The 24,180-nt window shown below is 48.6% G+C and overlaps 1 protein-coding gene across 2 annotated transcripts in view; it reads left to right on the top strand.

Annotated features, from left to right (window-relative positions):
• The window catches only part of L3MBTL1 (L3MBTL histone methyl-lysine binding protein 1), a 46,433-nt gene that overhangs the window by 17,302 nt on the left and 4,951 nt on the right, over positions 1-24,180 (top strand). The window contains exons 5-18 of one of the 2 annotated variants that reach the window (XM_064382452.1): positions 4,366-4,454; positions 4,967-5,071; positions 5,995-6,130; positions 6,512-6,603; positions 8,170-8,321; positions 8,734-8,810; positions 9,374-9,459; positions 9,652-9,762; positions 10,192-10,306; positions 11,190-11,289; positions 11,450-11,647; positions 11,723-11,793; positions 16,087-16,244; positions 16,693-16,755. In XM_064382452.1, coding sequence (XP_064238522.1) covers positions 4,366-4,454; positions 4,967-5,071; positions 5,995-6,130; positions 6,512-6,603; positions 8,170-8,321; positions 8,734-8,810; positions 9,374-9,459; positions 9,652-9,762; positions 10,192-10,306; positions 11,190-11,289; positions 11,450-11,647; positions 11,723-11,793; positions 16,087-16,244; positions 16,693-16,755 — 1,553 coding nt within the window. The remainder of the gene's footprint in view (positions 1-4,365; positions 4,455-4,966; positions 5,072-5,994; positions 6,131-6,511; positions 6,604-8,169; positions 8,322-8,733; positions 8,811-9,373; positions 9,460-9,651; positions 9,763-10,191; positions 10,307-11,189; positions 11,290-11,449; positions 11,648-11,722; positions 11,794-16,086; positions 16,245-16,692; positions 16,756-24,180) is intronic. The other variant, XM_064382453.1, reaches the window with a different exon arrangement.

Here is a 24,180-nt window from a genome sequence, read left to right on the forward strand (position 1 = left end):
GCAAAGATAGATATGTCAATAGATTATTATGTAACCATATAATAAGTGTTATGTTTGAGGTATATAAATACAAGGGACTGTCACAGAACAAACTCTGCCTCCTGGAATGTAGGAAGGCTCCATGAGATGATATTTCATCCATCCATTCGTTCATCCATCCATCCTTATACTCATTTAACAAGCATTTGTTGTACGTCTATTTTATGTAAAGTCTTATGCGAGGTGCTGGAACTATGGCTAGGTCTTGAAGGATGAACAAGGTGGGGGTAGGATTTTAAAGCAGAAGTATCAACCTATGCAGAGGCACAGAGGCACAGGGGAATGGAAATGCATGACGAAGATGGAATGATAGGAAGTAGCTAGTTACTGAGGGCTGTTTGTGGTGTGGAAAAGTGTTTAGATTTTTGGGTTTGGGGTTGGAAATGAGAAGCTATGGAACTAAAAGGAAAGAAAATAAGCAAGTTTTGTATTTGAGATGTATTCTGGCAGTAGAATAAGTCTGAGGCAGAGATGAGTTAAGAGGCTTTTGGACTAGGTTCAAAGCAAGCAAGGAGAGTAAATCTGGAGAGATGGAGATAGATCCAAGAGATACCTAGGAGTTGGAATCAGCAGAATGGAAGGATCCTGGGGAGTTTAAAAAAAAAAAACAAAAACAAAAAAGAGGCATAAAGGATCACTTCCAAGTTTCCAGCTTGCGTGACTGGATGAATGGATGGTGGTGCCATTGAGTAGGGTGACGAATACCAAAAGGGGCACAGGCTTTGGCAGAGAAGTTACAAGTTCGGTTTTAGATCAGGCTGAGCTTGCCAAAGAAAGTCCTAACCAAGAGCATCTGGTCTAAGGAAGCAGGAATAAGCAAAGGAGCATTTCTGGAAGTGGAGAGAGGATCAGTGCCACCGCTAGCCAATATGGTACTTTTGAACAAGTTATAAAAAAGTACCTCTCCTGGGCAGACCAGTTAGAAAAGGGCAACCTTTCTTCACAAGAGACTCAGCCACTTGGCATGGCAGGAAGCCCAGGCTGGATTTCAGCCCATTCACCCCCTTGACTGGGCATCTGTGTACAGTACACAGGTTGCACAACCATACACAAGAGCCTTGGGACTTATTTGGGTTTGGGGATGTGCCTAAGGGCTCAGTCCATTGTTCACCAACAGAAAAAGGAGGCAGGAAACTGGGTTTGGCTCGGGGCTTGGTCAGGGAAGGAATCTAGTAATTGCCAAGGGATTTGGTGGTCAGGCTTCTTTCTAGTGGATTGCGTTGAATCTCTGTCCTCACCTGTGAAAGGGGTTGCTATGAGCCCTCCCTATCACCTGAGGGCATCATGAGGACTCAGGGAGACCATGTATATGAAGTCTTTCAGCCACTTCTGTACCCCCAATTTCTAGTACCAGACATGGCACACAGGTTTAACCATTAAATGTTAAAAAGAATGGTTATGGTCAAATGAAGAGGTGCATGATGGTAAACTGTGAAGAATGTATACGTGGTAAGTGTTGTGACTAGTGAGAGAATATGAAGATAGTACAGGCAGGGAGGGACATCTTCAGGGGACCAGTGGTAAGAGATAATGGCAGATAAATAGGGTGCTGGTCAGAGGTGTCTGCTGTGGCACGGGGGTCTCAGAGCTTGGCCTTTGGAGTATGGTTAAAGAGAGGTGAACTGAGAATTGAAGCACCAAAGAGCAGCAGAGGTGCCTGAGACAAGAAATCTGCTAGGTAGTCAGTCCCTTAGCTGATGTTACGGTTTGGGAAGAGTGAGACAAAAAGAAGAATGTCATCCAGGGAGAAAGAAGTGGCTGTTGGGAAGTATTCTGTCATAGTAGTAGAGATTTGGAAAAAGTGAAGAGGTCTTATGCATGATGATATGGAATATCAGTGGCAAGAAACAGCAAGATGATGGCATCCTGAAGTCTACTCTCTCTTCTCTTTCCCCTACTCCGTAAGAATGTATGAAGACTGAGTGGGAGAACTGGAGCGTTTCTTGAGGGAACACAGCAGGTGATATATTCTAAGGGACAATCCCAGTTTTACTCAGGACAAAGGATAGCCAGAAGAGATGAGCTCTAGATTGGTGTCTACATATCAAACTCTGAGAGTTTGATAGCTTGCTTGATCAATTGATGAACAAAATACCTGCTGTGGCCCAAATGGATCAGGTAGTTGAAGCCTCAAGGTTTGGTACAGTGACTGAGGAATGCAGGCAGCAAGACAGGTGTTTCTAAGCTGAGTGTGGTAGCTCACACCTCTAATCTCAGCACTGTGGGAGGCTGAGGCAGATGGATCACCTGAGGTCAGGAGTTCGAGACCAGACTGGCCAACATGGTGAAACCCTATCTCTACTAAAGATTAAAAAAAATTAGCTGAGTGTAATGGTAGGCACCTGTAATCCCTACTTGGAGGCTGAGGCAGGAGAATTGCTTGAACCCAGGAGGCAGAAGCTGCAGTGAGCTGAGATTGCACTACTGCACTCCAGCCTGGGCGACAGAGTGACTCTGTTCCCCCCCCAAAAAAAAAAAAAAAACAGACAAGTGCCTCTAGTCACTTAGGCCACTTAGGTCCCAACTAAAGCAAAAAGGCAAAAAGCATCTTCCTGAGAGACAGACCACTCCAAGCCCGAATTATCCAGGGCAGTAACCAAGAGAAGCCAAGCAAGGCAGAGCTGGAATCTAGTCCCATACACTCGCAGACTTAGTGAAGGAAGACCCAGGAAGTGCTGGTAACCAAAGTTTGGCACTCTGTATTTCATAAGGATTTTTTTATACATAGATCTGACTTAATCATCATAGTGATCCTCTGTGGTAGATATCTGCATTTTAAAGATGACAAAATAGAGGCATAGAAGTTTCTAGAAGAAGCTGGAGTTACTTACCTAAGGGATATGAATTGATTTTTGTGAGCTGTTACCTCTTCAGCTGTCTGTAGCCTTCAGTTGGAGGCAGCTCATGCTGACCTGGTCAGCCTCCATGTAACTGGCTATTCTAGCCTTTAAAGGGCATTTGTCCTCTGTTAGAGACTAAGACTCCACCTCAGGTTAGATTGAAGGTGCTGCAGAGGAATTTATCTGCTTCCCCAGGACCCTGAGACTCAGAGCTATGGACAGGGCCTGGGCTGTAGGCCCTGACCATAGTGTGTGTGTGTGAGTATATGTGTGTGTGTACACAGACTATGTGTGTCTGGGAGAGTTGTGAAATCAGTGTGTCCACTCTGGGGGTGCCCACCAAGCACACATATGCACATTTGTGTATGTCTCTGTAGGTGTTCATGGCAAGAAGAATCAAAAAAGTGTTTCTTCTTTTTTTTTAAAATTTTTTGAGACAGGGGGTCCTCTGTCACCTAGGTTGGAGTGCAGTGGCATGTTCTCAGCTCACTGCAGCCTCTGCCTCCAGGGTTCAAGCAATTCTCCTGCCTCAGCCTCCCAAGTAGCTAGGACTACAGGCATGTGCCACCATGCCCAGATAATTTTTGGTTTTTTGTTTGTTTGTTTTTTGAGATGGACTCTCGCTCTGACCCCCAGGCTGGAGTGCAGTGTGGTGTGATCTTGGCTCACTGCAACCTCCACCTCCCAGGTTCAAGCGATTTTCCTGCCTCAGCCTCTCGAGTAGCTGGGATTACAGGCACATACCACCACGCCCAACTAAGTTTTGTATTTTTAGTGGAGCGGCGTTTCACCATGTTTGCCAGGATGGTCTCAAACTCCTGACCTCAAATGATTCCCCTGCCTTGGCCTCCCAAAGTGCTGGGATTATAGGCGTGAGCCACCGTGCCAGGCCAACTTTTGTATTTTGAGTAGAGAAGGACTTTTATCATGTTTCCCAGGCTGATCTGAAACTCCTGAGCTCAAGTGATTCACCTGCCTTGGCCACCCAAAGTGCTGGAATTACAGGCATGAGCCACTGTGCCCAGCCATGTTTCTTACTTCTCCCAGCTCTTCCATTTATTCTTATTTTCAGGTTTTCCCTATCATTTCTTTTTTTCTCTCCTTTCCTTGTGAATTTAGACAGCATCGTGATTAAGTCCTCTGGCACAGGACTTGTCACTTAGCTTTGTCATGTCAGAGGATAGGGTCCCTTTGTGGCTGAGACTTTGTAACTTCAGTCAGTTGCTGAATAATCCAGAGTACTTCTGTTGACAGTGGCCTAGGGGTGGGGGAGTGACGGGCAGAATTTGATGTAGCCTCACCTGACACTGAGCCTCCCATCAGCCGCCTGTGTCTGGCACCATCATGGTGAGTGGGACCAGAGGGTACCTGTGGCCACAGACAAATGTTTGTTGAGGGGTGAAGGTAGAGCTTGGTCAGGGGAAGCTGAAGAAAGTCATACATCAGGAGAAGCCCAAGAGTTAGCCTTTCTGTCCCCTCTCTACAGCAACAGGTGAGAAGAAGGAAGGCTGGTCGTGGGAGTCCTACCTAGAGGAGCAGAAGGCCATTACTGCCCCGGTCAGCCTCTTCCAGGACGTGAGTTGGACAATTTCCACCTAGGAAGAGCTTGCCTTCCCAGTCCAGGGACACACCACCAAACTCAGGCCTTCTGGTGTTTTGTGTGTCAGGCATGCCTCAGTGGACTGGCAGAATGGAAGGGAGAGAGTGTTTAGGAGCCTAGAGTGGAAAAGGGCCCACCATAAGGGCTGGCAGGGTAAGAAGAAATAGAGAGGTGGACGCTAGGCTCACCCATCACTGGGCCTGCAGACTTTTGAATTCTAGTGACTTCTACTCAATTCAGCATTGATCTTTCCATGACTTTGGTGAGAGGGAGCCCTTGAATCCAGCCCTGACTCACCCACATTTTCCAAGAGACCTGGGAGATATTCTCTCTCTCTCTAGATACCTGCAGTAATGATCCCCAAATAAGCTGCCCCTTTGGAAATACCAGGCGGGTGGGGCCTAAAGGCAGCTCCTTCACCCCAAGCCCACTAGGCAAGGATAAGGCTGGATGGAAGCTGGGTCCTCTCCACTCTGTGCGTTGACAGTCCCAGGCAGTCACTCACAACAAGAATGGCTTCAAACTGGGCATGAAGTTGGAAGGCATTGATCCTCAACACCCGTCCATGTACTTCATCCTCACCGTGGCTGAGGTGAGCTGGGGCTTGGTTCCACCTTTCTGATGATTTCTCTCAGTGTAGACTGATGGATCTTTCTGGGGAGATAGAAGGAAACACCTCCCTCCCCTCAGAGCACATATAATCTAGTAGGGGATTAAGTTGGAACATACAGAAAGCTTAAAAGAACAAAAACCAGATGGAGTGTCATGGGACAATCCTGTTACTGGATGAATGTATACAGTCCACACTGGGGAAGCTTGAGGAGATCCCGAGAACCAGGGGTATTGGCATGAGTCAAACAAGGTCCTGTTCCTCTAGAAGCTCACTGTGGTGTGGGGAATCAGCCAGATAAACATATCAGCGACATGCCACAGGGTGGCAACAGACGTGAGCTGGGAGGCACAGCTGGGTCAGTTCTGTCTGAGGAGCAGGAAAAGCATAGAGGAAGGGCCTCCTTTGCAGAGTCTTGAGAGAGAAGCTGTGAATAAGGAGGGAGTTCCATGTAGAAGGAGCAAAGTGGGCAAAAGCCCTGGGGCGTGGAACAGACTGTCACCTTCAAGGAATTGCATTAGCTCAGCAAGACTGGAAGCAGAGTGTGAGTGGGGAGCAGTGAGAGAAGGTAGCAGAGGGAAGGGTCATCAGGAGCCCTCAGCAGTCCTGAGCCTTGTTGGCTGCCCTCGAAATTCTGTCCAGGACTCAAAAGGGCAGGAGACTGTCATAAAGTCCACCTCTCTTGCACCCAGGGCTCATGAGTACCTGACTGTTCTCACTGCAGAATGGGATAGCATGGGTCAGAGTACAGGATGGGGTATACCTGGGAGCAAAGAAAGGTGGGGTTGGGGAACCTGCTAGCATTAGAGCCCCTGAGACCACCAGGCTGGGCCAGGAGAGGTGAGGGAGATGGGGAATGGGGCATCTCCTGGCATTGGAGTCCCTGATTCCCCTCATGGGGCCAGGTATGTGGCTATCGCCTACGTCTGCACTTTGATGGGTATTCTGAGTGCCATGACTTCTGGGTCAATGCCAACTCCCCTGACATTCACCCTGCTGGCTGGTTTGAGAAGACAGGGCACAAGCTGCAGCCTCCCAAAGGTAAGGCCTAGCTGGGTTGTTCGCATTGAGGCAGCAAGTCCTCAGACCCTTCGCTTCTTCCCCTTGGGTCCCCCAGCTTACAGCTTTTGTGTTTTCTGACCCTGTACCCTGTTCCAAAGCCAGCCTCTCTTCATCACATCCTGATATGACTCTGCCCTGGGGCCAGGTTGACCAAAGAAACCCTGGGACTTCCGCTTTGCCATTGCCCTTTGAGTGTCTACCAAAGTCATGTCCTGCTTCAGTATGGGGAGATCCCTGGGCAGGTTCTTGAGGATGGGAGGGGTCCTCAGGCATGTCTGATTCTGCTGCTTCAGTGTGGGGTGCCCTCGCCATGGCCCAGCCTCTGCACGGTGCTCTGTTCATCCCCCTCGAGGGGCCTAGGTTACAAGGAGGAGGAGTTCAGCTGGAGCCAGTACCTGCGCAGCACAAGAGCTCAGGCTGCCCCCAAGCACCTGTTTGTGAGCCAGAGCCACGTAAGTGCCCCTGAGTGAGAGTGGACATCACCCCTATATGCCAGAGTCACTGCAGCTGGCCCAGGGTAGCTGACTCATCGGAAGGGAGCTCATCTACTGGTTCTCTCAGCTTTGCTCTGATCTCTCATATCAGATGGGAGGGGCACAGCTGGGCGGGGTTTAGGGCCAAAGGTGGGAAGCTGGTTATAGGTTTTTCCGACTTCCCTCCCTCCTCTACTGCAAATACCCTATCCTCAACCTCCTCTTGCAGCCCCTGGCCCACTGCTGTCATCTGAGCACTGAGATGTCATTGCTCATATATTCTTGCTTTTTGGTTTGCTCTGCAGTTCTTTGGTGTATGGTCAATGCCTCTTTTCTGGGAGCTTTTTCTTTTCCTTTTGCCCAACATTGAAACTCTTCCATTCATTTCTAACAATTCACCCCTGTCCTTTCCTGTGTTCCTGGCAGCTGGCAGCTTATCCAGCAGTTAAAGTATCACATAATCCCAAGCAAAAGGCCTAAGAGATAAAGGGAGCCCCCTTAAAAATACCATACTGGCCAGGTGTGGTGGCTCACACCTGTAATTGCAGCACTTTGGGAGGCTGAGGTGGGAGAATCACTTGAGCTCAGGAGTTTGAGGCCAGCACAGGCAACAGTAAGACCTCATCTCTACAAAAAATGTCATTAAATTAGCTGGGCATGATGGCACATGCCTGTAGTCCTAGCTACTACAGTAGCTAGCTGAGGTGGGAGGATTGTTTGAGCCCAGGAATTCGAGGCTACAGCAAGCTATGATTATACCACTCCACTCCAACCTGGGTGACAGAGTGAGACCCTGTGTCTAAAAAAACAAAATTAACCATATTGAATGTCTAGAGTCCCCATGGGCCTGGGACTCCATGCTCTTTAGGCAGGGACAGTTACTTCCCCACCCCATTCCAGTCCCAGAGTTCATATTTTCAAGTTCCCAGGTGACAGATGGGATCCCACCTGCTGTGTGACAACGAATGCTGACTTTTAATTCAAACTGTTTAAATACTGGTCCCACCATTGACTAGTATTGTGTTCTGGGCCAAGTTATTTAACTTCTTAAATGGGAATAGGGTTGTTGTAAAGATCCAGGGAGGTGATATCTTTTGAAGCTTATGCCTGGTACATGGCAGGCACTAAACTACTGGTTCCCTGCCTGCCTCCATGCCATAAATGTCAGCTGTTTCTTCCTGGCCACCCCACTGTTGCCACAACTGCCTCAGGACAAGCTGGGTGAGGCTTGTCCAGATACGGAAGACTTGTACTTGGTTTGCCAGGTTCCTTGGGTGAATGCATAGCCTCCTTCTGGGCACTTACCTTCTGGCACAAACCAGACCTCCTCTGAGTGCACCTTGAAGGCCAGAGGTTCCTGAGTGCCTCAGAGCTCAGGTTATGACTAGCCCTGGAGGGCCCTCTTTCGCAGCTTATTTCTCCTTCCTTCCTCACTGCCCACACCCCAGGCTGTCCTAGAGAACCTACTCCTTTGTTTGCCAGTAGGCTCTGGGCTTGTGCTAGCCAGCTTGGCCCTGGCCGTGGCAGCCCCTCTTTTTCCCCTAGAGCCCCCCACCCCTGGGCTTCCAGGTGGGCATGAAGCTGGAGGCTGTTGACCGCATGAACCCGTCCCTTGTCTGCGTGGCCAGTGTGACCGACGTGGTGGACAGCCGCTTCCTGGTGCACTTCGACAACTGGGATGATACTTACGACTACTGGTAGTGGGAGGGCCCAGACTTGGCCTGGGCGGTGAGGGGATGGCAGGGGGCAACTGCCTTCATATCTCAGGCACCATGTGGCACCACTCAGTCCAGTTCTGACATTCAAATCTTCTCAGGGTGGAGGATAATTGAATTGAGCTTTATCATAAGAAATACAGCTCAATATTAAATGTATCATCTAAAAATATCATGATTAAGATGAGCAAACTGCTCTGAGTCATGATTTTCCCTTAGATATTATGGTGATAGAGTTTATAACTCATCTTGCGATTTTCTAGCTTTGTCATTGCCATCTGTCTCCCTCTCACTAAGAAGTAGATGAGGGTGGGCCCTGAGCCATGCTGTCAGAGGGTGGCAGGCTCAGGGCCTCAAGTTTCTCTTGGGACAGTGACATGTTCTTGAGTTTCAGGTGTGATCCCAGCAGCCCCTACATCCACCCGGTGGGCTGGTGCCAGAAGCAAGGAAAGCCCCTCACCCCTCCACAAGGTGACCCTGCCTCCTGAGCAAGCCCTCTTTCCTAAGCCTGGCTCTATTTCCCTCTCCATTGACCCCTTCCCCGTAGTGCCTCAGTAGCTGCCTCTCTATGGTCAGGGTGAGAGAACAGACATGTCCTGAAGCCTCAGCTTCTTGGCCTAGGAGTTGAGAACTTTTTGATTTTAGGAGAGTCCTGTCAAACCCTGACTGCATTTGGGTTTAGGGCAAGGGAGCAGGGAGTCAGAAGTAAAGAAAACGAGTCCTTCCTCCTGGGAATATTGCATTGGCCCAAATACAGTAGAAATTCAAATGGGGCTGGGTGGGAGCAACAGGCCAAGAGTGACAGGTGTCAGGGTTCCCAGACAGCCCTGTGAACTATTAAGGTGGTGCTGTGCTTGGTTCTACTAGCACACATCTGCCTGAGGAGTCCAGTGCAAGGAGCTGGCTGTGATGATGGTGGGGGAGATTCTGCTTCAAGGGCCTCTGTCCTTTCCATGTTCCTGATCCTGTTTGGGGGCAGAGGGCTTCCCCAGTCTATCTGGGTGGCTAGACATTCCTCTCATCCTCTCCTACAGACTACCCAGACCCTGATAACTTCTGTTGGGAGAAATATCTGGAAGAAACTGGGGCCTCTGCTGTGCCCTCTTGGGCCTTCAAGGTGGTGAGTCAGTGCTCCTTGCCCCCAGAGCTGAGCTCAGGAAGACATGGAGCACTCAGCTAGCCAGGCTGGGGCCCTAGCCCTTCTCCTTTAGGCAGGCCTCAGTTTCCCCAAGCACAGCATTTGGGCTCCCCTTGTGGGCCCGCAGCTCTGCTGAGCCGGGCCTTGGCCTGAAGGCAGTTGTCCCCTCTACAGCGACCCCCTCACAGCTTCCTGGTCAACATGAAGCTGGAGGCTGTGGACCGCAGGAACCCAGCCCTGATTCGCGTGGCCAGCGTGGAAGATGTGGAGGACCATCGGATAAAGGTGGCTCTGGGACCCTAGGACTGGGAAATGGGCAGGCCAGTTGGGCAGGAATTCTGTAGACTGCTTAGAGGTCAAGGGCATCATGGCACAAGATGAATGACGACAAAGATCTTGGATCTCATTCTTGCCTCATCTGTGGCTTATTTTTGTCGACTTGGACAAGTCATTTTCCCTCTCTAAGCCTTAATCATCTGTAAAATGAGCCTAATAATCCTTGTCCCACCTAAGGATTGCCAGTGAGAGATGCCAATAACTTAATGAGTGAAGCCCTTGGGAAATGTGACCGAGGCTGATTATTGCAGGGTTGGCCCCCTGTTTCTTCCAGTCCAGGATCTTGCTTCTGACAGGTCCCAGGGGTGGGGAGAGCCTCCTAGAGCTGAGCTTGGCTCCATGAGAGATGCCTGACTTCCAAGGGCCTTTCCTCCCCAGATCCACTTTGATGGCTGGAGTCATGGCTATGATTTCTGGATTGACGCTGACCACCCAGACATCCACCCTGCTGGCTGGTGCTCCAAGACAGGACATCCTCTGCAGCCTCCTCTCCGTGTGTAACCCTAAGGCACTCTGATCTTTTCCTTTCCCCCTAGGTTCTGATAGTCCTGTAGTTTACCTAGGGAGCTCTGACCTCCCATGCCCAGGTATGACACAGAGGGCTCTCATGCCTACCATGAGTTCTGAGATCCCCCAGCCACCCCACCCAGGACTATCTGCTACACTAAGCAGTGCTTCTGGCTACCCCAGTTGTTGGCGTTTGGGGTGTCGAAGTGCGAAGGGGCAAGCTCACTTGGTTGCATGTGCTTCAGAGGTGGTTAGGCACCCAGAGAGTTCTCATCTAGCAGAACCACACTGAGCATGCACTATGTTTGCTAAAGAAATGCTGGCTTCCTAAAGTAAATTTTGATTGTCTGTCCAGACAGAGGTTAGAGTTCAGGTTACTGGGCTGCTCAGCCCCATTTTCACCCTTAGGATTTCCCTTCTTTATTTCCTTGCTGCCACCATGTTTATCTTACATGGGGTGTTTGTCTTACGTGGGGTGTTGATCTTGAATATTCTCCAAACATGGGCAGAGCCTTAAAAAAGTTACCAAAGTCTTGGGGATGAAAACAAGAAAAAGAACTGAGAGTAACGTGAATCTGCCTGATGTGGCTTCTAAGGTACAGCTATACCCAACCAGCTCTGAATGTCTCTTCTCTCCAAGGGTTCTCAGAGATGGCATGGCCTGCAGGTTTCAGCAAAGTATTAACATATGAGAGCTAAGCCTTCCTTCCCCAGAGAGGGGCAGATATCTAGTTGCAGAGAATGGTGTCACAGCTGACACAGGACCCTTGTCCCTGGGGAGCCGGTCTCTAATGGAAACTGCTCCTTCCCTGCCCCACACTCCCCACCCCCAGGACTCCATGAGGACCCTCTCCTTTCTGCTCTTTTAGGACCCAGAGAGCCCAGCTCTGCCTCCCCTGGGGGCTGTCCCCCTCTCAGCTATAGGAGCCTGCCCCACACTAGGACCTCCAAATACAGCTTTCACCACCGGTGAGTGAAGGCTTCTGCTGAGAGACCCTCAGCGTTGTTTTGCACCTACTGCATGCAGCCAACTGGGGTCCACCAAGACACTCTTCAGATGGGGCCAGGGGTGGGGAGGGCTCAGTGGGACCAGTGGATTCAACCCAACTTAAGCCTTCTTCTTCTCCAGGAAGTGCCCCACTCCTGGTTGTGATGGCTCTGGCCATGTCACAGGCAAGTTCACAGCTCACCATTGCCTCTCAGGCTGCCCGCTGGCTGAGAGGAACCAGAGCCGGCTGAAAGCAGAGCTATCTGACTCAGAGGCCTCAGCCCGCAAGAAGAACCTCTCAGGCTTCTCCCCAAGGAAGAAGCCTCGCCATCACGGCCGGTACGGAGGCCAGGGACTCAGGGCCCGGGCTTCCTGGGGGTCTGGGCTGGGCCAGGCACTGATTCCCTGCCACAGACCTGGTCCCTCTCTCTTCAGAATTGGACGCCCTCCAAAGTATCGGAAGATTCCGCAGGAAGATTTCCAGAGTAAGTCTAGTTATCTGCTCCTATGTCCTCCTCTGCAGACTGTTCACAGAGAGTGCTCTGTCACTGGTGGATGAGACACCAGGATTTCCCAGAGTGGGAGAAGCTGGAAGGAGGGCTCTTCCTCTTCATTTGAGATACTGAGAGGACAGAGCAGTGGCAGGAGCACTGGAGGGACCTTGGGTGACCTGGGGTTCCAGTCTCTTTTCCCTCATGGGCTTGCTCTGAGTCTGTGGGGAGGGTACAGAGCCTCTCCGGGCCTTTGGTTCTCACTGAGGCAGGATGATGCCCCTGCTCTTCTCTGATTCTAGGCTTCCTGGGAAGGAGGCCATGGCTATCACTTTACTTGTGTGACCTTAAGCAAGTCACTTAACATCTTTGAGCCTGTTTCCTCACTTGAAAAACTGAATAAAAACCTGTCTTTCTTTTGTCAATACCTGAAATAACAGTGGTTACTACCACTACATACTGAGCACCTACTATGTGCCAGGCACTGTGCCAGATGCTTTACACATACTATGTCTAACTCTCACAAGAGTTCTCAGGGCCGGACGCGGTGGCTCACGCCTGTAATCCCAGCACTTCAGGAGGCCGAGGCAGGTGGATTTCAAGAGATCGAGACCATCCTGGTCAACATGGTGAAACCCCTTCTCTACTAAAAATACAAAAAATTAGCTGGGCATGGTGGCGCGTGCCTGTAATCCCAGCTACTCAGGAGGCTGATGCAGGAGAATTGCCTGAACCCAGGAGGCGGAGGTTGCAGTGAGCCGAGATTGCGCCGTTGCACTCCAGCCTGGGTAACGAGCGAAACTCCGTCTCAAAAAAAAAAAAAGAGTTCTCTAATATGTATATTGTTCTTTCTTTCTGTAAGAAGAGGAATGTGAAGCTCAGAGGGTGAAGTTACTTGCTCAAGGTCATTCATCTTATAAGGGGCAGAGCTGGCATTCCAACTCGGATCTGACCTGACTCCTCCTGCTGCGTGCTGCTGGTATAAGAGACATAAAGCACCTAACCCAAATGTCAGTTCACTTTGCGCTCCCTTGCATTAGTGTGCTTGCTACCATAACAAAATGCCATTGACTGGGTGGCTCAAACAATAGAAATTTATTGTTCACAGTTCTGGAGGCCAGAAGTCCAAGATCAAGGTGTTGGCAGGCTTTATTTCTTCTGAGGCCTCCCACCTTGGCTGGCAGATGGCTGCCTTCTTGCTGTGTTCTCACGTGGTCTTTCTTCTGTGCACAAGCATTCCTGGTGTCTCATGGTGTGTCCAAGTGTCTCTTCTTGTAAGGATACCAACACATTTGGATTAGGGCCCATCCTAATGACCTCATTTTAACTTAATCACTCTTTAAAGGCCCTTTCTCCAAATGCAGTTCCATTCTGAGGCACTGGGGATTAGGGCTTCAGCATATGAGTTTTGCAGGATCACATTTCAGCCCACCACATGCTTCAAGGGGTGGGCCATAGTGACTGAGCCCTCCCCTGAGTGGTGAATTCATCTTACATCTTCAGCCGCTAGTACAGGGCCTGATATACAGCAGGGATGATACCACAGTTGAATGGAATGCATGTTGATTTTGTTTTTTTTTTCCTTGAGACAGAGTCTCGCTCTGTTGCCCAGGCTGTAGTGCAATGGCACGATCTCAGCTCACTGCAACTTCCCCCTCCTGGGTTCAAGTGATTCTCCTTCCTCAGCCTCCTGAGTAGCTGGGATTACAGGCATGTGCCACCACGCCCAGCTAATTTTTGTATTTTTAGTAGAGACAGGGTTTCACCATGTTGGTCAGACTGGTCTCGAACTCCTGACCTTGTGATCCACCTGCCTTGGCCTCCAAAAGTTCTGGGATTACAGGCGTGAGCCACCACACCCAGCCTTCATGTCATTATAAGGCTAAAAGAGATCTTGAGAAATCACCTGGTTTAATGTGCCTTTGGTAAGACCCAAGCTATTCCAGTTCTTCAAGAACGGTCTCTGTAACCTGGAAAGTAAGTAACATAGTGATAAAAAGCGTAGCCCTAAAGTCAGACTACCTTTTACAAGCCAAGGGATCTTGGGCAAGTGGCACTGCTTCTCTGAGCCTCATCTTCCTTTTCTGTAAAATGCTGATGATAATTGTACCCACCTTATTACATGGTGAGAGGCTTAACTGAGACGCTCCATGTGAGGTGCTTAGCAGAGCTTGCTGCCGGTATTATTAATCTGAGTTTCTTGCCTCACTCCCTCTTGCTGTCATCTCATACTGTTTCCTCTTTGTGGGAACAGAATCAATTTCTTAAGCCTCAGACCTGAGTGATGAGGGTCTTGGCCAGCACCTAGACCCTCAGAGTAAGGACTCCTAAGGATCAAACTGCTGTGGGCACCTCTTGTACCCACCTATGGTACCCATGGTCAGGTCCACTGCAGGACCAAGTTCTGACCACCAGAGGGCACTTGCCTACTGTGCATCCCAGAATTCGGCTGTAGAAGTCTCAGGAAGCTAACATCTTTTCAGAAGTTGAGACTGTGGCCCAGAGCAGGCAAAGAAGGACTCACTCAGAGCCTTGAGGCACTTCAAGGATAGAGCAGGAGCCATTGCCCAGGTCTTACTTCTGCAGGGCTCTCCTGCTCTTCCAGCTGGCCTGTCACCCAGAAGAGCCACTGGTCTCTCTCAGTGTTGTTCCAGAGGCAACTTTTTAAAACACTCGTGGGTAGACTTCCTTAGTGTAGGCTCTGGGGTTTGCTGGTGAACAGTTTCCTAGGAAGGGCAGCCTGAAGAGGACAAGCCTTGGCTGGGCTTAGTTTTTAGGCCTCGGAGTATCAGCTACTTGAAGGAACCAAGGAGCCCTGTCTGAGGAGCCATGTCTGACCTGCAGCTGGATGGTTTGCAGTTAGATAAGACACTGTAACTGCCGTTGAATGCTCCTGGCCTGTGCTCATCCCTGTGCCCTGGGGAAGAAAGATAAGGAGAGAAGCTTCCTACAAACTTGGTGTTATCTCCCAAACCATATCCCACCGTATGAAGGGGACCAGATGATACAGGGTTTCAGAGAGGAAGTGCCTAGGTAGACCAGAGGTCAAACCTGTGGCCAGGTAGATGAGGTACCAGAGGGTAGTTCTCATGGGAGATGCTGGGTGTGCCCCAGACAGGCTATGAGAGGAGCTGGCTGGGCAGGGAAATTAGGGTTTTGCTGATGAAGAGAGGGCAGCAGTGGCACAGGAAGAAGTGTGGTTGGTAGGGCTAGGGATGGAATTCCAGAGGCTCTGTGGGTGAATGAATGGGGGTGGAAGAGCCAGGCTGAAAGGCTGACACTAGGGGAGAGAAGCCAGGACAATCTGTGACCAACAGGGAGGGTCTTTGATAAAGAGGGCACTGGAGGTACTGCATTGGTGAACATCTGGAATTAACACCAGTAGAATAAAAAGCCAATGCTCCTGGACCATGGGCAGAGGCTGGGAAAACCCCTTGGGAAAGTGGCCACATTGCACAAAGCCAGCCAAGGCTGGTAGCAGTGAGTGGGGCCAGGTTTGTCAAAGCAGCCAGAGGGGGATGAAGTCCAAGTTGGCAAGTGCCAGGGCCCACCAAGGAGGAAGGCAAGCTGAGCAGCGTTGGTCATCAGCTCAGTACAACTGCTTGAGGCAAGAGGTTAGGGCCAGTGATCCCAGAGGCAGACCAGGAGCAAAGAAACCCACAGGCAACGTGGAGCTGGGGAGTGGGTCAGGGATCACCCCTACTGCTGGCATAGGCAGTAGTGCAGACCGGGCTGGTGGAGGAGGAGGAGGAACTGGAGCTTGAGGCAATGGCAGTGGCCAGAGGGGTGGTCTTCAGCCTGGTCAGGGGACTGTGATCCTGCAGCAGAATCACCCTGGCTCTGAGAAAGTTGGTTGTGGCCCAAAAGGACTCATGAAAAGAATAAACAATGGATTTCTGACATTGAGGCTGAGCATGTTTGGATGTTAAGGACACTTTTGATGCATGGCATCTAGAAAACAATGTCTTTAGAGATGCTGCAGAAGCTCTAAGAGAGTGTCCTTGCAGGGCCCAGGGTGGCACAGCCTCAGAGAGGTGGGGTGAGGGTCATTCCAAATAGCTGACCTGAGACTCTCTAAAGTGAGAGGCCCACTTTACCAGCAGGAGTGAGCACTGGGTGAGGAGTCAGGAGATACGACTCACCCTCTTGACTCTATAGGCTGTCAGGTGGGGCCTGGGGTCCTATCTGCTCTGCCAGCCAGTCTCCCAGGTGGCTTGGGTATGCACAGGCTTTGGGAACAGTTTAGTCCTCGGCGTTGGCCTGCCAGCCTCTGCCTCTGCTTTCCAGCACTCACGCCTGATGTTGTGCACCAGTCCCTCTTCATGTCAGCCCTGTCGGCCCACCCTGACCGCTCACTCTCTGTGTGCTGGGAGCAGCACTGCAAGCTCCTGCCAGGAGTAGCAGGCATCTCGGCCTCGGCAGTTGCCAAGTGGACCATCGATGAGGTGAGGAGCGAGGGCCCTTCTTTATCCTCTTCCCCTCCTCCTCCCTCTCACCATACCTTGGTGAGAAGGCCCAGGAAAGGCCCAGGTCAGGTAGAACCTGGCACCATTCCTGACACAACCTCCTGCTCATCTGTCCTGTGCACAGTCCCTTCTAGCTACCAGTAGTGGCTGACTGAAACACTTCCTGATAGGCCCATCATGACAGAGGGGGAGGGGGCTGTGCTGCTAGTTCAGCCAGAAATCCAGCAGGAGAGGCAGGCTTCAGTCCCAGGCCTCAGAAGCAAGGAGCCCAGCTTGTCCATCTGCCAGCATAGAAACCCTAGGATCCTTTTAGGCTGGTGAGAAAAAGCAGCATTGGCACAGCTCAGAGGACCTAGGCCATGGAGGCTAGCCCTCCCTTCATGCCCAAGCTCTGCCCCTGGTCAACATGTCATCTTTGGTTTCCAAGGTCTTCGGCTTTGTTCAGACCCTGACAGGTTGTGAGGACCAAGCACGTCTCTTCAAAGACGAGGTAAGGTGCAAGTGCAGAGTGGGAGACAGAGCCGGGGTCACTGTCCTTAAGACGGCAGGAAGCAGGTGCCTTCCTCAGCGCTGCCTCAGCTAGGGAGGGATCCTTGTTGCCCCACTGGGCAAGAATAGTCAGAGTGACCCACGTCTCTGGGAAGAATGTAGTCTGGACTGTGGCCCAGCTTGGGGACGTTGTGTGCTCAGATCTTCAGGAAGGAAACGGCATCCTGGAGACAGGAGTCCATTCACTCCTCTGTTCTCTACCCACTCATTTGCTTGCCAAACTTAGCTTCACCAGTGATAGTAAATTAAAGTGTACTTTTTTCCCATTAATCCAATATACCTGATAATTAAAGTATATTTTGAATGACACAGGTATTGTGATTTACTGCAAGGATCCTAACACACACTTAAAATCAAGACCCAAGGAATAGTGAGTTGTAGATAAAAAAAGTATGTCAGCTTTGGAGACAGTCTGGTTTTAAATCCCAGTTCTGCCAATTTGAGCTGTTTACTATCTCTGAGCCTGCATCTTCTTGTCTGTAAAGCGGAGATAAAGTGGATATAATGAGGTCTACCTTGCAGAGCTATTGTGAGCGTTGGAAATAATGAATGAATCATATCAGAATGTCTAGTATAATTACAGCCATACATTGCTTAACTATGGGGATACATTCTTAGAAATGTGTCGCTAGGCAATTTTGTCATTGTGTAAACATTATAGAGTGTACTTACACAAACCTAGACATTATATGTATTTTTATTTGTATATATATTTTCACACAAAAAATGTCCCAGCATTATTACTGGATATCAGTCATTTTCCTTCTTGATCTGCAATGCCAATATCAAGGGCCATGTATCAGGTTTCCGTATATATTCCATTATAATCTTATGGGACCATGGTTGTAAATGTGGAATCATTGACAGAAATGTCTTTATGTGGCATATGGCTAATACAGCAATATTATGGAGGAATACATAGATCCAATCACTTTGCCTATACAAAATGACTGATACAGTGGGGGTACAATAAACACCAGTTCTGACTTTTAATGCATACTTGCCCTTAAGTAAAGAACTTTGTTGGCCGGGTGTGGTGGCTCACACCTGTAAGCCCAGCACTTTGGGAGACCAAGACGGGCAGATCACCGGAGGTCAGGAGTTCAAGACCAGCCTGGCCAACATGGTGAGACTTTATCTCTACTAAAAACACAAAATTAGCCGGATGTGGTAGTGTGTGCATGTAGTCCCAGCTATTCAGGAGGCTGAGGTAGGAGAATCGCTTGAACCCAGGAGGTGGAGGTTGCAGTGAGCTGAGATTGTGCCACTGCACTCCAGCCTGGGTGACAGAGCGAAACTTCATTTCAAAAAAAAAAAACAACTTTCTCATGACTTCTTATTTGTAGAATTTGAAACTGGACGGGACCTTTGAGTTTGTTTAGGGTTTCCTTCCTTTGAAAGAATACAAACATCCCTCCCATGCATCCCATTTGCCCACGAAAGTGTGGTCTCAGTTGCCCATGGCTGCCCACTCCAGGCAATGTTCTTCTAAGAAAGTAGTTGGCTCCTCTTTCCCTGGAAGAGTGTCTGTATCCAGGCCCAGCACAGCCAGTTTTCTCTTTTGAGCTGTGTGTGGTGAAGTTCCCAAACTCCTCCTGTTCTGGGTACTTTCCTTGTCCTCTGGATTGGGATCTTGTCTTCATGTGCATGTCCAGAGCTGAACTCCCTGTTTTCGATGGCCTCTGGCCGACATAGAACATGCTGGGTTGCTGATTCCCTAGATGTGTCTTAATTGAGGTTAAATGTCTATAGAGAGATAGGCACACATCTTAAAAGTACAATTTCACAGGTTTTATGACATGTCTGCCCTTGAACCCAAAACTTTAATCAAGATATAGACATTTCCTCTGGTGTTAAGAAGTCATACAAGAAAAAATTAAAAAGAAAAAAAGATACAGATATTTCCATCATACCAGAAAATTCTTTCTCAGCCCCTTTTAGTCAGTCCACACCCTAAAAGACAACCACTCTTCTAATTTCTAGCACCATAGATTAGTGTTGCCTGTTCTTGAACTTAGATAAATGTAATCATACAGCATATACTCTTCTAGGTCTGTCTCTGCTCAGTGTCATGTTTTTGAGGCTTCTCTGTGTTGTTATCTGTACCTTTAGTTTGTTTAACGCTGCCTGGTGCTCCATTTTATGCATATACCACAATTTGTTGTTAACAGACTTTAGGGTTATTTTCCCTTCCCCTAGATTTTAACCCTATTTTTTTGTTAGCAAAACTTATGTTTGCCCTATAGCCACATCACACTAGTTCAGGGTTCATAAAAGCCCCCAGGCGCTATTCGTGTCAACTATAGTCGAACCAAGTTTTCCAATGAGTACTTGTACCACTGAGCTTTTTTTCTTTTTAATTAACATTACAGCCGGGTGCAGTGGCTCACGCCTGTAATCCCAGCACTTTGGGAGGCCGAGGCGGGTAGATCACGAGGTCAAGAGATCAAGACCATCCTGGTCAACATGGTGAAACCCCATCTCTACTAAAAATACAAAAAATTAGCTGGGCATGGTGGCGCGTGCCTGTAATCCCAGCTACTCAGGAGGCTGAGGCAGGAGAATTGCCTGAACCCAGGAGGCGGAGGTTGCGGTGAGCTGAGATCGCGCCATTGCACTCCAGCCTGTGTAACAAGAGCGAAACTCCATCTCAAAAAAAAAAAAAAAAAATTACCTAATGGTAAAAGGATCAATGCAACAACAGGAGTTAATGATTATCGATATATATGCACCCAATACAGGAGTACCCAGATATATAAGACAAGTTCTTAGTGACTTATAAAGAGATCTGGACTCCCGCACAATAATAGCAGGAGATTTAGACACCACATTGTTAATATTTGACGGATCAGCAACATAGAAAATTAATAGGGACATCTATGATTTGAACTTAGACCTGGAATAAGTAAACTTAGTGAACATTTATAGAATTCTCCACCCCAGGTCCACAGAACATACATTTTTCTCAGTATCATATTACAGCTTAAAAAAAATTAACATAATGTAAAACTTTACATCTATCTATTAAATGTTACCTGGTTGGTTTCATAGCCTTGTTGTTTTAAATCTTGATTCTGTCATCTATGATGTTAATAAGGCTTTCCAACCTCATACAACTTGCACATTTGATGACTAAGCCTTCTGTGTCTTTGTCGAAGTCTTCACATATTTTATGAGACAGCAGAACCATGTGGCACCCCGTTTGAGACCTTTTTATCAGTTGACCACAGGTCATAAATCAGCACTCTTCGAATGTAGTTGTTCAGCCAGCTGCAGAGCCACCCAAGCCTTTATCCTCCAGCCTATACTTGGCTTTGCATTTTCCTCTTGTTGGGACAAGGGCTATGTTTCCCTGGAACATTTGCTATGTCTCTTGGTCCAACATGGTCTGTGATATAGAAAACTATTGGTCAAAGGGGAGAAGGTGTACTGATAGACTGCCAGCATCACATAGAGTCTCGGAGTGGAGCAGGATCTCTGTGGGAGTTGAGGATCACCATCTCCAGGGTCTGGCCCATGTCATCAGTTTATCCAGGTAGGATGATGCTCCAGCAGTGGGCTCTCTCTGGCTTAACTGATGATTCAGCATTCAGGGATGCCCATCAAGATGGTCTCCATCTGGGACACAGACCAGCCAGTAGAGGGTTGCTTCATGAGCGAGGAAGTAAAGCAGAGTGCATAAATGGTCTTATGGTTATTCTGTACTGACGGCCCTAAGAGTAGTCTGTCCAAAATGTCTTACCAATAAGTGCAGAGTAGTTAAAAATAAAATTAAAAAAAAAAGAGTAGTCTGTCCAGCCCTCTCTTCATTATCTTTATTGTAGCCACTGTGCATTTGTCTTATTCATCAGCAAATAATTATTGATGTCTACTTTGTGCCTAGCCCTGTATAAGATGATGTGATACTGAAGCAGATGAGAACAGGTCCCTGCTCTTAAGGTTCCCTTCATGGTAGAGGAGATAGAATTGTAAGTTGTTGCTCCGATGGAGTGTGGTGAGGGCCCTGTGCTCCCAGGCCTTGACGTGTGCAGGTATCCTGGGAGCACAGAGGAAGGGGAGGACAGAGAGGGGCCGATGGGCTCTGCTAACAGTGCAGCTGGATGGACACAGGCAGCTTCCTGCTTCCCACGTGTCCCATTGTCTTGGGCTCCCGGTAGAGCACACCTTTCTGCTGTGAAAGCATAGAAGTCCCAGTCAGGTTTTGAAAGTGCTGATTAGATTTTAGCTTGGCCTGTGTTAAACATTCCATGTGTGGCTCTCTAAAGATCCATCCAGATTACCTCAATTTTAGGAAATTCCCCGGACCTCTCCACAGCATTGCAGGCTATTGCTTAGGGTAGATTATTGCATGGATTATTTTATCCATTTTTCTGTTGATTTCCTCTACCTCCAAGGTCAGAACATGACCTTTTTCCTGATCATATAGCTCAAAACTCCCCATACCCACCAGCACACAGACAACATCTTAGATTTTCTGAGGTCATCCCATTGACCCCTTGCCTAGTCTCAAACTGCCAGACCACAGACTCTGGTCTTTGCTTTGAAGAACCTGGATCCTGGGCCTTGGCATTTACCATGGGTGAGAAATCTCAGACAATACACAAAGAACCATATACCAGTGGGGTCTCTGAATGATAAAAACTGAACTCCCTGGCCAGGGCAGTAGTTCATGCCTGTAATCCCAGCAATTTGGGACACTGAGATGCGCAGATTATTTGAGGTCAGGAGCTCGAGACCAGCCTGGCCAACATGATAAAACCCAGTCTCTAGTAAAAATACAAAAAAATTAGCCAAGTGTGATGGTGCATGCCTGCAGTCCAGCTACTCAGGAGGCTGAGGCAGGAGAATTGCTTGAACCTGGGAGGCGGAGGTTGCAGTGAGCCAAGATTGTGCCACTGCATTCCTGCCTGGGCACAGAGCAAGACTCTGTATCAATAAAATAAAAAAGAAATGAACTCCTATAAGAATCCATACTTAACTCTGCCTGGGATTCCTTTCCTTCATATTCTGAACTTCGAGATCTCCCTGGCCGGGCTCTGTGATTCAGTGGAACCATCAGGAGGGAGCCCCAGAGGCCAGGCACGGTGGCTCACATCTGTATTCCTAGATATCAGGAATTCGAGACCAGCCTGGCCAACATGGTGAAACCCTGTCTCTACAAAAAATATAAAAATTAGCCAGGCATGGTGGCACATGCCTGTGGTCCCAGCTACTTGGGAGTCTGAGGTAGAAGAGCCATTTGAACCCAGGAGGCAAAGGTTGCAGTGAGCCAAGATCAGGCCAGTGCACTGCAACCTGGGTGACATAGCAAGACTCCATCCAAAAAACAAAAAAAGGGACCCCCCCAAAGCCAGACCAGCATGGGGTATCTGAATCTGAATCTGGATGTTTCTGCACAGATACAACTGCTGAGGGTCAGCAAAGAGAGCTCCTCAGGTCCAAGGGAGCTGCCTCCTGGGATGACCACTTGGCTTCTCCCTCACAGCTCCCAGTGTCTCAGGCAAACAGTATCTCCAGTACGTCCTCATCAAGGAGGTCCTGGAGAGAGAATGGAATGGCAGACTTCTTGAGAGAGGGGGAAATGTGCTTATTCACCAGACCCTGGTCTTAGACCTGGGAAGCTCCTTTTCACTTGAAGGGTCGTTTTAGAGCATTAGAAAGGAAGCTTAATGCAGTTAATCTTATCTGGGTGTTTGGCTCTTAGACTTTTCATTTCTTTGGAGGGGGAATAACAGAAGTGCCAGTTTTCAGAGCCTCTTTGGTTAGTGAATAGAGAAGGACCAAGTAACTGTTTTCTCAGAGCTGCTGTGGGGAGAGATGTGTGGGGTTCATTCTCCCACCCTGTCCTGCCTCCATTTAACCTCTAAGGTTGCCAGCCTCTCTGAGATACAGTCCTGTTGTCACCACACCTCAGAGATCCTTTCATTCATTCTTTCTGGATTTGCTGAGTACCTGGCCCATGTCAGGTAAGCAGCCCTCTGGTGCTCCTGGAAGACAAATGAAGAATTGTGTACCATTCAGGGGAGTTTGTGGAACTGAGCGAACTCTGGACAGCGCAGAAGTGGGCAGTTCTGACTGCTGGGAGAAGCATGCTCACAGTGAGCAGACCTGCCTGGCAGGGGTGGTGAAGGGAACAGAGCAGCAAGGCAGAAGACACCCAGTGATTGGGGAAGGGTCTGTAGTGGAGCTAGGTGTGATGAGGGCTCACGTGGAACTGTAGGGCAAAGCCAGGCTTGGGTGGCATAGCCCCCTGGGCTACATGAGTCATGTCCATAGATACTCCTACCCAGCTCTCACAGTGGTTAAGAACACAGGCCAGCACTTAAAAGCTAGGTGTATCTTGGGCAAATTCTGTAACCTGTCTGCCTCAGTTTCCTCATCTGTATAATGGGGGTAATACTGGTATTGCTTCATAGGGTTATGTGAGGATTAACTGAGTTAATACATGGAAGGTGCTTAGGAGCAGCGCCTGGCACATAAGAAACAACATAAAAATGTTTTCTTTGCTATGATGCTTGAGGACTGAGCATAGGAGAGATGGCATCTCCTCAAAAACAGGGTCTCCCAGCTCAGTCTGTTGACTCCTACAGCCTGCCTCCCAGCTCTCTTCATTCCATCCACTCTTCTACCACTGACTTCCTTCCTTGACTCTACCCACATACCTAGCTGCTAGAATTAACAATTACCAGTATTTTCCATTTTTGCTTTGCCTATATTTGGATGAAGTAATTTTAAGTAAATTTTAGACATCATGGAATTTCACCCCTGAAGACATAACTTGCATCTCTAAAAACTAAGGACTTTCTTTACATAACCACAATACTGTTACCGCACTACCAAATTGCCAGTAACACCTTTATATCATCCAATACCCAGTCTCCATTCCTATTTCCCCAGTTCTCAGGATATTTTTTGCAGTTTTTGAGCCAGAATCCAACAACACCCATATAATTGGTTTTGGTTTTAATGTCTCTTAATTATCTTCTATTCTAGAAGAGCCCCCTCTCCTTGTTTTCCCCTTTTTTAAATGACATTTTTAAAAGTCTTTCAGAAGGTGGTCTTTTTTTTTTTTTTTTTTTTGGATTTGTCTTGTTGCTATCTTGTGGTGTCACTTAACTTGTTCCTCTATCCCTTGTATTTCCCATGAACTGAAAATTAGATCCAAAGGCTCATTTAGACTTAGGTTAAATTTCTGTCACCATCTCTGTTTCTCTCTCTCTGTCTCTCTCTCTTATCTCTCCTCCTGCCCCCTCTGCTTTTGGAAAGACTAGCTCCTAGGTGATACTGTGTACTTTATACTGCCTCATGTCAGAATGCACACAATTTCTGCTCGTCTTGCTGTTAGCAGCACTAAGATTGGCCGATG

This window comes from Aotus nancymaae, unplaced genomic scaffold, assembly GCF_030222135.1.
Source record: "Aotus nancymaae isolate 86718 unplaced genomic scaffold, 86718_ANA_hifiasm-v0.15.2.pri h1tg000029l, whole genome shotgun sequence".
Taxonomy (NCBI): domain Eukaryota; kingdom Metazoa; phylum Chordata; class Mammalia; order Primates; family Aotidae; genus Aotus; species Aotus nancymaae.